This window comes from Setaria viridis, chromosome 4 (assembly GCF_005286985.2).
Source record: "Setaria viridis chromosome 4, Setaria_viridis_v4.0, whole genome shotgun sequence".
Taxonomy (NCBI): domain Eukaryota; kingdom Viridiplantae; phylum Streptophyta; class Magnoliopsida; order Poales; family Poaceae; genus Setaria; species Setaria viridis.
Window position 1 is genome coordinate 3,796,195 of NC_048266.2, and position 14,234 is coordinate 3,810,428.

A 14,234-nucleotide genomic window follows, 5' to 3' on the forward strand; every position below is an offset into this window, starting at 1 on the left:
GTGGATCTTTACGAAAAGTTATCTTTTGATAGTCAACTATCCATCAATTTAATAGTTGCCTCGGGCTTGATGCGCGAAACTTCGTTCCTCCACGATTGGCTACGAGGTTATCAAGAAGTCCGAATTGTAATAAATCGCTTGTTTACGAGAACTAACTAATGACATGATTAATGGATGGTAAGCAGGATTATCTTTCCTTGTCATTGTGCCAAGGTGGAATAGGACTATTAAAAGAGCATGGAGTGAGTATTTGGTTTGAAGTCCAACCTCACAACACTCTGCCATGACCAAGGATGGTCAGGTTTGACTAAGTTAGCAGCTTTTTGATTGTGGCCAGAAATTGTGGCTAAATAGACCCTTATTGCAAGTGTTAACTAGCAATATGCCCGTGTTAATAGCACGGGTAGCTAGTTTTTTATTTATATTTTTTATTTCAGATAAATGTATGTTAATATTTTTATTTAGTCATGTAGTTGTTTTGTCCTAATGGCATTATCCAAAGTTTTGTGAATGTTTCTTGATATCATATTCTGTTAAATATTTTTCTTATCATGAATTCTAGAAAAAAAAGAAATATCTTATATACAAATATATTCTTGTTTTGCTTGAAAGTAAAAATATATATAATAGGTATATTATTTTTAATTTTGATTGCCGATGTGCATTTTTGTTTAAGAGTTTTAGTTAGTGATACATCATCCTTAGATTTTTGAAATTAAGCTCTACGTAAATGGTTCAATGCATCCTCTTTAGTTTTAATCATATCTAAATCTCCATTCTTTTGTTTGTTATGCAATCTCCGTTCGCTACAGCCATGCATGCATGATCTCCTTGTCTTATGGATGTTGCACATTTCCCTCGAAACGAACTGACTGCCGGAGTCAACAAATTCATTGTTGCAAACATAAGGTACAACCCGAAAACTCCTTCTGTACTCACCCCTTCTCTCCTGCTTCTACTCCCAAGAAGTTGTGCCCACTACAATGCAGTCATCGAGGACATATCCGAGATGGTGCTTGTGGTTCCATCTCTTCGAACATTACATGAAGGTTGATATTGACGGGCGAGCATGTCAAACATCATCTTCACGTTGCTTTGTTTAGATCACATCGTCACTCCTTGACCACATGTATCGTCGTTCTACCCTCCTAAATTTTTAGCTCCCATGCATCCACTAATCAAAATGTTAAACAGCGGGACATCACCATCTCGCTGCTTATCATCATCATCGGTGGTGATCGTCATGCCTCGACGCCAGCTATGATGTTAGGTCATGACCTAGCGACGAAGACGGGATCGCGTTGTGGCATTAGCATGGTTGTATAACCGAGTTGTCATTATTATCATGCCCCGAACCCTATACGGTGGTTATCGTCGCACTCTCCAAGTTGACCACTCTACATCGCTTTTCAGATTGAAATTCCTTCTTAGCACTACCAGCTACTACTCTTCTCTTTTTCCTTCTGATTGTGTTTGTTATTCTTGTATTCTGCTATTGAGCTATGATTTTTTATGGCCAGCCCACGGTTATTTACCATGGTCATCAACTCGTCATCACCCTTAAGGGATAAGGGTACCCACGGGTCCCCACCGACCAGGATAGTGGTCAGCCCTGACAAGTAGGCCCGTCCGACCACACCGTGCGGGCTAAGGTATGAAGATATGTGGAGCACAAGGTCGCAGGTCGGGCGAACGGATTCTGCCTAGATATCACGAGATACTTGTTGTAAACCGACTCACATTGCTTTCCATGTAACACTAAGGATTAGATCCTATCCGATTGTAACCCTAGGTCATCAGCCTATATAAGGCGGCCAAGGGCGTCCCCCGAACACACGTTAACCCTTCGCACCTGCGATCAGCAATACAATCCACCAGAACACAGGTCGTAGGGTATTACTCTCCAGAGGTCCGAACCTGTCTAAACCTTGCGTCCTGTTGTACATACATCTATGGGCTCACCAGAAGGTTTGGACAGTCCTAGATATAGGGCTGGACACCGAGACGTGTCAGGCATAGAGACTACGGTGCAGGATGGCGTAGTCTATGTGGCAAGACAGGAACTAGTCGAGGATTAGGAAACTACTTGTAGCAATTAGAGTAGGACTTGTCTATTCGGATCCGACTAGTATTCTTATAAACAACCGATCTGTAACCCTGCCCCGGCAATATAAGGTGAGGTAGTGACCCCCTCCAAAGCAATTCAATACAACCAACACATAGGATGTAGGGTATTACGCAATCTAGCGGCTCAAACCTATCTAAATAGTGTGATTGAGTTCACCTTTGAGTTCCTGATCTCGGCGAGCCCCTCGTACTAAACACTACCTTGGGCACCCCCCTCGGTAGGTTGCCGGGTCTAAACACCGACAGCTGGCGCGCTAGGTAGAGGATCTTGCTAAGAATCCACTGGCGAACTCGATGGCCCAAATCATCATTAAGCCAACCTTCACGCTTGAAGTAGGCACGACGTTCATCTTCGGCTCCTGAGTTTGCGTCGTAGATGCCGGCTGAAATTTTTACCGCCACATTACGCCGGTCCCAGAGAAGAAGCAGCACGCCATGAAGCTCCAGCGTCAAGCTCTGGAAGATCTCGTTGAGAAATTCGGCGAATTTTCAATTTCTAACCTAGTCAGAGGCTGGGGAGATGAGTCCGAGTATAACTTGACTCTTCCCACTAGACAGACTGGTTCTCACGAGCTGGCGCTTAAACCATTATGCGAATTGGACTACGACCCAAATCGATTACAGTTCGGACTCCAAAACACGGGTGTTATTTACCAAGCTACGCTGTCCAGATCACAATCCAACACGGATATGATCGAGGACCCCGATTACTACTCGGATCCGAGCGAGGAGACCCATTTATCAGGTCCACAGCTAGGCCTGGTAATCACATCGACTCCACAAGGCAGATTCATCTACTGACCCAACATGAAGCCACCTCCTCTTGTCAAGAATGACAACTCACGCCTTATTGCCTACCTCGATACCCTCCTGTACCAGGAGGGAACTCCTCTGTCGCCCATCTACGAAGAAGATAGCTCCACAGAGGTCATCATGTCAAGTTTGGGAAGCTATTCTCCGGAAAGAGAACTCTTCGCTCTCATTGCTGCACAAGAAGGCGAAGAGGAAGAGCAACTAGAGAGAAATCCGCGACATGAACGTCACCTGGATGATGTCTCGTAGGATGAGCTCACCGCCAACATTGTCAGAGAAGAAATTGAAGCTCAAAGAACTCGACGGCACGCCAGAAATGCTGCAAGAGCAGAGCGCCGTTGTCGCCTTGCAGCAAATCTACCAATCATGAACTAGAACCATGCGTTTGAAGCAGTTCAATCACGTCAACATCGTACTCCTCTTGCCACTATCGTGTCCATTGATCTTATTACCCGGGCAATGCCACAGGAAAAGTACACTAGGCAACTGGCTGAACTGGCGGAGCGCGCGTACGAACAACTCGATCAGCAAAACCCGATACATTCAGTTCCACACACACTATCCCAGCATGGCAGTAGCCATAGGTGGACTCAATCCAAACAAGTTAAATTGGAGGCACCAGATCAAGTCAAGATGGAGCAGAGGGTAGTTAGGCGGGACCCTCGGGAGGTTGTGGCCACCGTGAGCCCGACCCAGAGCTTGAAAAGGATCTACGTCACCTAATCAACACCGGCCACGACGCCCATACAATCATTGACGAACGCCACCGGGAGCGCGAGCAAGAAGTCGAGTACCTAGGAGAGGATTCCGACGGGTTCCCCACCTTCTCAAAACAAGCAAGGAGGACAGTCCTACCCGAGAAATTCAAACCTCCAGGTATCACCAAGTACGATGGCAAGCAGGACCCAGTCCAATGGCTGTGGTGCTACTCACCGCCAGTATAAGCAACAGGAGGGAACGACGACACCAAGGTCATCCACTTCCCCATCTGCATGGAGGCAGCACCACTCACGTTGCTCGAGTCATTAGATAAGAACTCCATCGACACGTGGAAGGACCTCAAGGTGGCGTTTACCAACAACTTCGCAGGGGTAATGCAGCGTCCTAGCAACAAGATCGACTTGTCTCAAGTCAAACAACAACAAGGCGAGACCCTGCGCAGTGACCTACGTCATTTCTTCAACAAGAAGGCCACAATCGTGGATATCACGGAGCACGACGCCATAGATTGTTTCCAGAACGGTCTCTATGACCGTCGGATGTTCCAAGATTTTGGCAGGAGACGCCCCGAAGATATCAAATCTCTTAAGATCATGATACAGGCGTGGGCGGATGTAGAAGATAAGGAGATCGAGAGGTTTGAGTCTAGTCACAACAAGGGTCAAAATAACAACAATCAGAGTAATGGTCAGCGCAACGATAAGAACCGTAACGATCGCCTCAATAATGACAGCCGTAATAACTAATCAGGAGGTCAAAATCACAAGAGGAAGCCAGACAATACTATCATGGCAATGTCACAGCCATCCAAGAAAGGCGGTAGGAATCAAGAAAGGACTGCGTTAAGCGAGCTCTTGAAGAAGCAGTGCCCATGACACCCGTACCATAAGCATTCTGCGATGAATTGCTACAGTCGACACAGAGTCATGAAAGACCTACCGGAGCCTTCTGGAAACAAGGACAAGAGCAAGGCCAAGGAAGACGAAGATGATGGTGACAACGGCAAATTTCAGAACCCTTCCAACACCATCAACATCATCTTTGGCAGCACACCGGATACTGCTACTAAGCGGTCCCAGAAGCTAGCCCTCCGAGAGATCATGTCCATTGAACTAGCAACACCTACGTTCCTTAAATGGTTCGAGGTGCCAATCACCTTCTCTAGGAAGGACCATTGGACTAGTTTATCAGAACCAGAACAGTATCCTCTCGTCCTAGACCCAATAGTCACTGGCTCCAGACTCACCAAAGTACTCATTGATGGCGGTAGCGACCTCAACGTACTCTTCGCCAAGACATTGAGGAAGATGGGCCTCGACATTACTGACATGCTCACCTCGACGAACTCTCCATTCTACGGGGTTGTTCCAGGCAATGCGACTGTACCCCTTGATCAGGTGGTTTTGCCAGCTACCTTTGGAACCAAAGAACACTACCAGACAAAGTACATCCGGTTCGAGGTGACAGACTTCGAAACATCATATCATGCTATCCTTGGAAAACCAGCATTGGCCAAATTCATGACCATCCTGCACTACGTGGACCTAGTACTTAAGATGTCAGGACCCAAGGGAGTACTCTCCCTGCGCGGAGACTTAATTTTTTGGTCTTGCGATCTCCCCCGCCTACAAATCTAGCACCTGGGTAACCCCCTGGTGGACTGCCGGTCACTAAATTCGACAGTTGGCATGCTAGGTAGGGGTGATCGTGAGATCCTCCCCAGTGAGCTCAATGGCATCCCGCCCTAGCATCATCTTCCCCGAGAGCACACACTCCGATCTAATCGCGGGGCTACATCGCATCAACAACACCATTGCTGAGTGCATCAACCTCTCCAAGGCGGCACTATGCCCCGGAAGGTCGGCGCAGGGCTCTCCCCGCGCCCCTTTTAGCATCAAGAACTCGGCTGCCGTGTTTTCCAAAAAACTCGTGCAATCTTTCCAGATCCAATATGACGACCTCCTCGTGATGGCGAAACTTCCTCCCATGAGGAAGGGCGCAACGAGAGGAATCGAGACCGCAGCAAGCACCGCCAACAGGAACGAACCAAGCAAGTTCGTCAACCACGTGCCACCCCTGCAGCGGCCGGCGCACCGCCCGTCCCGCCGGCACCTAATGGTGGTGACAAAAGCAGCAAGGAGGCGCTAGAGATCAACCAAGCATCCCTTACGTGCCCGCAATCTGCAGGCCGACCTGAAACGGTCACCAAGTCTTCGGGCAGCCGCGCGGGGGCCCGCCAGAGAGCTGCGTCATGGAGCCCGCCAGCCAGCCAGGGACCATGCGATCTGCCCCCCGATCGCTCATCTCCCTCGCGCGCGCGCTCTGCGTCGTTGTAGGTAAAGGCACGTGCGACGACGTAGGACGCTCCTCTCTCGGTCTCTCCTACTAGCTGGAAACTCACAGCGAAGAATCTAACACCCGGCCCGGGGAGGCGCCCGGCGACGCAGGCGCTGGATGACAAGGCTGGCCAGCGGCAGCGGGTCAAGAACGAGCGGATCTCGAGTTCATTTAACTCCGGATTTCCCCGGCATGAATGCTGCCCCGGCTGTCGTCTGCCCCCCACAGTATTAGCGCCCCCCGCAATAACTCCGGATCCTGCCGAATTTGGCGCGCCCCGTACTGACGCGCGCGGGCGCGCTCCCCGGTCGGGTGCCGTGCCGTGGCCTCTGCCCGAGTCGCGCAGTGCGCTGCAGCACCTGGTGGCCTGCCCGCCGAGCCCGGCGCCCCCAGCGCCTAGCCATCCCATCCCATCCCACCCCCTGCCCCGGCCAGGCAGCCACCCAGTGCCACCAGGGCTGCTGGGCTGACGAGGGCCTGAGACGCTGCGGACCTGGCTCAACGAGCGCTACGCGACGCCTGAAACGCATGTCCCGGCCCGGGAACCCAATCCATAGATGCGCTTGCCGGCCGACACGGCTCCCGGCCGCGTGCGGCGGAGGGATTTGCCAGCACCGGCAGTGCCGCGACGCTGCATCTCCATCCCAAGTTCCAAAGCAGCAGCGCAGCAGCAGCTGAATTCTCGGCTAGAAACGAGAACCAAAGTTGCTGGAGCAGCAGCTGCATAGCATAGCATCTGCTCCCGTGTTAGGAGCTGGAGCAGCAGCTGAATAGCATAGCATCTGCTCCCGTGTTAGGAGTAGATTCGATCTTGAAGGTTTTGGTGTACAATGTACGAGCTCATGCTGTAAATGCCCTGAACCCAGCCCATCCGCCGTGGCTTCGTCACAGGCCGGCCGGCCGGCCGGCCGGCTCTCAGTCACTCGCCTCGCTGTACCTGCACTGATCAATGATCATGGAAGTCGAGGCCTGGCAGCCACATCTACGCCACTAGATTCTACCAGGCGTAGCATGTCCCGTCAGGTACCATGCCCTCTCGCGATGCGCGTACCCTGAGACTGAGATCGATCTCGCCACGTAGCGGCACTGCACTGTAGCAGCTAGCGGGGCGAGTGGGCGACGCCGACGGTTTCGGTAGGAGCGGAACCCTACCGATTCGGCCGGGCATGTACCAACGAGGGAGGTAAATGCCCATGAGAGGCGAGGCAGAGAGAGGCCGTGCGCTGTACTGTTCGCACGGTGTACCGGGTGAATTCGGCGAGATCGCTGAGATTTTCTACCGTTCTGCCTGCCGTTGGATCTTCAAACGTGAAGGATTCGGTGGGAGGACAATAACGCCACGTTTTTTTTTTACACTTTTTTTTGAAGATATAGAAGAGCTTCAGAGCACAACTTCGAATTTCAGCTTGACAAGTGCCAGGAAAATAAACGGAGTAATGTGGCAAACAGTTCAAGATAAGTTCACAAGTGAGAGGAACTATATATAGTATTTTTCTTATTGAAATTCACACCATATAAAAAATTTACCATCGTCTTGTTTTCGTTCCAGAGTTTGGTCCTCACAATACGAAATGATTGGTCAGGCTCTGGCCATCTCAGCTCATTCGATACTTCAGTTAGCCCTTCCAATATTATATCTGGATTCTGGAAAGAATGTTTGTACAATTGATTTCTTTGGCTGTAAAGTTACTCTTGAATGACAATCATGTATGTAACGTAAGCTTCGCCAGAATGTGAATCCATGCCCTTTCAAAATGGGAAGGTCCCTGTTAGCCGGATATGCTCGAGGGTGCGCTTCAAGCCGTACTGCATGACGGCCCGGTTCCCGGCTCTGAAACCGTCTCCGTAGGCTGTGGATGTGTCCGACTCAATCTGATGCTTGAAGAAATCCCCGAGCTTCCGCTCAAACTGAGACCGTCCCCCCTTTTTCGATGATGCGGATGTCGAAGAGCCTGAGGAAGATGATGCAGCACTACTGCCTGATCCTGCCATGATCTCTGACTCAATCCACATGTGGGCAAGGACTTGGCAGATGCCCTCTTCTACGTCTGGACTGAGTGTCCGGTATCCTGTGATGGAATGTTCATCAGCATGAAATGTCTATGTAATAGTTTGAAGTAGACAGGATAATAGGATATGTGGGCAGATGATTGCGGCAACTGGGTGAAAACTGCCTAGTGAATGCAAGCTTTTTTTAACAGAGAAATTAGCTTGGACATGATGTTATTTCTAGTTACTTGTGATACCTGACGTCTAAATTGAGCACCAACAATTACATGGCAGCGGCAGCGCAACTCAGTTCACCAGCGTTGGCTAATAAAAACTTGTCCAGTCTTGGAAACAACATACTACCTCCGTCCATAAATATATGACGTTTAGGACAAGCTATTTAGTTCAAGAATGAACTAATTTACTTGTCCTAAACGTCATATATTTGATAACGGAGGGAGTGATTTGCTTACCAGCCTACAACTAAGAGATTAGTTCAGTTGTTATGTGTCAGTTCAAAATAGTTATCATTAGTTTTGTTCTGAGAAAAACAGAAGAACTAGGTGTCACCTCTAAGTCGCAACCATGCATGCATCATCTCATGAGCTAATATTGAACCTGTCAACAACCTGCAAGAATAAAAAATTGTAAGAATCCATACAAACAAATTGAGCATTCATAAGGATTCAACAATGTAGAAGCAAAATAAACAGCAAAGTATTTCCATATTACACGGAGAAGATACTGTGATGGACAATGGTAAACTATTTTCCTCATGAACTCTGCAGTCAGTTCACAGTCCAGACATCTCCAATTCTATGCAACCATTTTGTGGCCTCATAGAAGGAACACTATTCTGAAGAAACTGAAAACAAACTACTTTTCTGAACTAGTCGTCTGATACTATTATTATTATGGTCAGGTGTTGCTGATTGTAACATTACAAAACAAAAGGTTGATGTTTCACCTTGGGAGGCCATACAGAATAAGAATTGCAGTCACTTCACATCGTCGCGTCAGCCTATATGGCTCTGTTATCATTTCCATAATTTTGTTTCCAGCCATTCTTGGTCTCCTCAGTATCTGAAAACATCCCCATTCAGAACCCCGCAGAACAACAGAACTAGAGTAGAACATGATTAAATGAAGAAAGAATAATCCAATTGGTGTTTGGGACAATTCTCACCGTGCTAACTGTCTGTTCTTCTGATAAGCATAGTCCTCTTGTTTCTGGAAGATGGTGGTGACCCTGGTACCCACAGAAAACAAACAGTTACAGCTAACAGTATAAAGGGGGAGAGAAGGAAATTGGATTTTGAGCATGGTAAACATACAGCCTTCTCTCCTTCCATGGCTTCATTTAAAGCCTGTCTCTCTACCAGAAGCAAAGGAACCTGCTGTTCCACTTTCATATTCAGACCTTCGTAAAATTCCTGAATTTCAAGATACAGAGGTTGACACTCGCTTGTATCCATCACTGCGGAATCAAGGCACTCTAGGCAGAGCTTACGGCCATCATCCAGCAATACATATCTTGATTCCCTTGGCTGATAAGTAAATGAACCATGTTGGAATGAACTGATCCAAATTTCACACAAAGCACCTTATCTAACCATGAAGCATGGCCACAACACTAAAATACAAAAGCAGAACATTGTAACTGAACATACCTCCATTCTTTCACAACTACAGCACCTTGGAGTACCATCCACTTCATGTGAAGGACAGTATTTTTGTAGCCAGAAAGGATGTGCCCTATATTCAATAAGGCCATTCATATTTGTAGGAATCTGAAAATAAGGAACTGTAAGATGGTGCATATGAAAACCAAAAATATAAGTCAACTGTCAACGCAAAACAACTTTCTACTCAGAACATAAACAATCAGCTACCTAAAATGTGCAACTAATTACAAGCTTCAGACCTTCCGTAGTTGCAACAATAAATAACTGAAACCATGAACATGGTCAGATATTAACAAGAATAAACATGGCAATCATTGAGAATGTAGAGGAAGTTACATTCTCCAGGAATGTGGAGGCAGATTTGATGTATTATTTCTTAACACAAAGAGGCATGTAAAACGTACAACGTTAACGACTTCTAACGTAAGCAGATAAGATCAGAGTAATGAAGTGATTCTTACAAATTGCTTGCAGACATCACATTTTGGGTGAAACTGCTCCTTGTAGCAAGTTTTATGGTACGGATGATTCCCCGACATGGAGAACTGCAACATAGTATTGTAAGGTCAGTATATCAAAGCAATTGCTCAAAAAGTTAACAAAGAAGTTACCTCATAGTCGTATATTGGTTGACTGCAGGCATGGCAACGAAAACATTCTGGATGCCAAACAGCTCCCATGCAACTGAGAAAACGACCGTGACCAATCTCTCTGTGACATCCTGCACATGCCCTGCAGGAAAGTACACTTTCACATTAAATTATAGTGAAGAGAGAAAAAAAGGGGGTCAGAATGATATCTTCCATGCCTATCAACCTAGTGTGTTTTAGAGCATTATAGCATCTTGTTACAATCGAAGCAACAAATCATACATAATTTCTTGTTTTTTTAACAGCATTGGAAAGTTCATGTCTACAATTTCTTGTTCTTTAGAGAGCATTGGAAAATTCTCATATCTGATGCACTTCTGTTTAAGAAAATCAGATCTTTCAGGACTTGACAATTTCCCAAAAGACTGGAACAAAAGATAAGGAAAGTGAATAGACATAACAATGTGCACACTGCACAATTTCCCCAATATCATATGAAAACTTCAGTTGTATACCTAAAGATGTTCAGTATTTTCTTTTCTTTTTTACATTAATGATCATGCCTTGATGCATTTGACTTCTTTACTGCAAATGCAAACTCAACTGGAATTTGCTGATAAAAAATTGAGCCTAGCTCAGTTGGTGGAAGGTACGGGTGTACATTTCCACCATCCAGTTTCCATTCCGCTTTAACTTTAATTTTATGCCTATCTTCTTCTTAACACAAAATATCTAGTTCCTACTAGGTAGTATCATTAAAACACAATGACTACACCCATTGAAAATCTGCTGGTATGAGCTCTCACTCAAGACACATTCTCTCATTGCGATTAGTAATATTTGCCAAGCCATTAAACAGAATGTGGTATAAAAGAATTAATACTTAAGTCAATGTACTAGTCATTCTGATAGAACAAATAAGATGTGTTATCCTTTTAGCACTGTTATGCAGCGTTCATGATTTCATTTATTGCACTTCCTTTTTGGTGAACTATAATGTCAGTTTAGTTATATACTTATTTGCTATTTCATAAACATGAACATATCCACACAAAACTCAGTAAAGTAGCCTAGTTGAAATGAACCTGAATCCAGATGAGAACATAAATGGTAATGGTTGATATGCATTGCCACCATTTGCGGTGCCATTTTCACGAGGTGGTTGATATGTACTGCCACCATTGGTGGCGCCAGGTTCACGAGGCGGATGATATGTATTGCCGCCACTGGCACTGCCATTTCTGCAAGGGGGCGATTCAACATTCAAGCTTTCCTGGATAGCTCTTGCAAGTAGCTCATCGTCCTCCAAATGTGTATCCTTGTCTAGAAGGGGGAAAAAATAAACCAGAAAGTGTCACACACATTAACTGCATGAATTCATACGGAATTTTTGTAACAGCATCTGAGACATATAGTACATTGAGTTACAGTAGTTCAAATAAAGCTTTGAACGCCAATTCGCCATACCCATACACTTCTATGTAATACTCACTTTTCAGGGATGCAATCCAGAGAAATATTCAGCAAGTTAATTTTCATATCTAACCATAGAAATTGGAGAAATCATTCTTCAACCCATCATCAAAAGTAAACACACAGATGCCAAGAAAGGATGCCAAGACAAACAATTAACTGCATGATAATTTCTTGCTTTCTTTTGGATGGAACTGTATCGCTCTGTGTTTCCATTTACCTAAGGAATCCACAGAAATCTAGAACAAACTAATTCCACTTAAAAATGGATAAGATAAACGAGTTTCTTGATGAACATTAGACAAGGTCACAAAAATGAACAGGAAGAAAATAATTATCTTAAAAGAAATACTCCCCCTGACTGTACTATTATCATATGCAGTGGACTAGCTTCAAATTCTTTTTTTTTAAAAAAACAGATAATACGAGAAAGCGCACTTCTCTAAAACACTAAGTACCTTGACAAATGTCATGGCATAGGTAAACATAAGTGATAAGCACTTCTCTAAAACATTATGAACCTGGATGAATGTCAATGCATAAATTAGCAAACATAAAAGGGGACAGCTAACAGAAATGAAACAACAGAAGAGTTTTAACATTCTTTTGGATAATGAACACTTGAGGAGCAGGAGGAATATAACGCATACTAACCTATTGTCTTTGCCTTTCTTTGTTCCTCTTCTAATAGAGAGAGCGCTATAGCACGGTCAATATCCTCATTGTTAAACTCTGAAAGTAAGTCCTACATTGCATGTGAATATTTGATCAATATCAATAGAATTATACTTTGTTTCTTAGAAGCTTATTATGAAAAAGGTACATAAGCCAGATATATAGCATTTTTTAGGAAGCAGTTGGTGCCATCTGGAACCTTATTAGAAGGTTGTAAGCGCACAGAAATTGGCTGTATATGTACACATTGATTGAAGCATCAACGTAGCCACAACCACAACCACAACTAATAATAAGGGAAATGTTGCTTTCATATTACCAATCTCAATACATTTTCCTAGATCAGTACCTATAAAAAGAAAATGTTGATTGACAAGATACAGTTGAGTAAAAAGCTGTCTTTTCAAGCCATTGAGGTACAAACCTCTATGCATTGTATACAAATCGGAGCCTTTTTCCCCATAACAGGAACAGGACAAGTTCTTTTGGAGCTCATGCCAAATGCATCTCCTTTGGCTACACTAGATAAATAGAATGACCTCCTTTTATCCTGAACTAGATTAGGAAGTACCGAGGGACTCCAATAAACGATATTGTCCAAAAACACAAAGTAGTAAAGGTATTGAATAAGGTTCTTACAGTCACAACAGGAGAGCTAGAGGGTTCATTCCATGATGTCTCTTCAGCAGGCCTGCTGTGATACTGCCCTTCCGAGATATTGTGGGTTGAACCTCTAAAAAACTTCGTCAGCCAACCCATATTGCTCAAAATGGCAATGGAACAATAGCTGTTATCTGCAAATTATAAGGCAAGTTAGGACACGCAAAACCAGCGGTGAGATTAAAGTGGGGTGAAATTGAACCCCCAATTTTTATTGGAAACCAAACTGCACCATCACCCTGGGTGCCAAGTTCGATTGTGCAAGTGTCAATAGATTATTAACCTTCCAAACAGAGAACGTAGTCAAACCATCGATGACTCGATTAGATTAGTACGGAACCACGCAACAGGCAAATCCGCAACCGTACGGAACCGTGCCAAAGGAAGGATTTGGATTGGTTGTTCCAATCAGACAATCACTAGTGTTAGGCTCTAGAATCCATCCAGAGCACGCAGGGGGTGCTTACCAGGAGGCGAGGCCGATCCAAGTCCGGATGGATCTCCGCTCCACGGCGCCCGTGGAGGCTGGGAGGCGGCGAGCGAGGCTTCTCCTCGAAGAGAGAGACCAGGCTTGGCCTGTAGCAGCTGCCCCCCAGAAACCGGCGGCGATGCCCCGCGCAACAAATTGCCAGGAAGTAAACGAGCCGGCGAAGGAATCGGAAGAGAAATCCGGAGAGCGGAGGAAGGGGGAGGGAGGCAGGCGGCTGGGGGGAGCGGGATGGGCGAGGGAGCGACCGGGCGCGAGCGGGCAGGTTGCGATCCTACCAAGACGAAATGGCCCCTCCCTTTTTTTTCGGGGGCCTTCGGCCGGGCTGGCCTCCCTCGCCTTTTTCAGGTGATCTCGGCGAGGAGAGGAGGCGCGGCGGCCGACGCGGTGGTCGGCGCGGGCGGGCCGATCGGCCGGCAGGACCAGCCCGGGTTCGGGAGGGGCCGCCGCGTCGCGTCAGCCGTCAGGTGCCCGTGCCCAGGCGCAGGCCGAGAAAAGAGAAGCGGGTAGCTGGGGTGGGGCTCCGGCTACGAAACCGAGGAAGGGAAGAGCCGGGGTGTACGCGGACACGCGAGACAAAAGAAATCCGAAAACGGCAGCCGGGATAGCGCCCAGAAAGTCGCTGGGAGGCATTCTCTTCACGTCTCCGGTCTCCGGCCTCCGGCCTCCGGGCTTGGA

At 46.4% G+C, this 14,234-nt stretch overlaps 1 protein-coding gene across 3 annotated transcripts; it reads right to left on the reverse strand.

The window, feature by feature from the left end:
* Positions 1–7,465: 7,465 nt before the first annotated feature.
* LOC117852577 (protein DA1-related 1) lies at positions 7,466–14,059 on the reverse strand. Of its 3 annotated transcripts, XR_004639870.2 has the most exons (14): positions 13,537–14,059; positions 13,049–13,203; positions 12,834–12,959; positions 12,389–12,479; positions 11,347–11,584; positions 10,283–10,403; positions 10,133–10,216; positions 9,657–9,776; positions 9,321–9,533; positions 9,173–9,235; positions 8,954–9,069; positions 8,557–8,615; positions 8,244–8,469; positions 7,927–8,066 (listed from the first exon to the last, which is right to left on the reverse strand). XR_004639870.2 is itself a non-coding variant. In XM_034734715.2 (13 exons), the coding sequence occupies exons 2-13, from the start codon at positions 13,166–13,168 to the stop codon at positions 7,747–7,749; spliced, it is 1,671 nt and encodes a 556-aa protein (XP_034590606.1). In that variant the 5' UTR covers positions 13,169–13,203; positions 13,537–14,051; the 3' UTR covers positions 7,466–7,746. The 3 variants fall into 3 exon arrangements, 2 of the variants coding, with proteins under 2 accessions (XP_034590606.1, XP_034590607.1); XM_034734715.2 differs by lacking the exon at positions 8,244–8,469 and having other exon boundaries at positions 7,466–8,066; positions 13,537–14,051; XM_034734716.2 differs by lacking the exons at positions 8,244–8,469; positions 12,834–12,959 and having other exon boundaries at positions 7,466–8,066; positions 13,537–14,045.
* Positions 14,060–14,234: the final 175 nt, after the last annotated feature.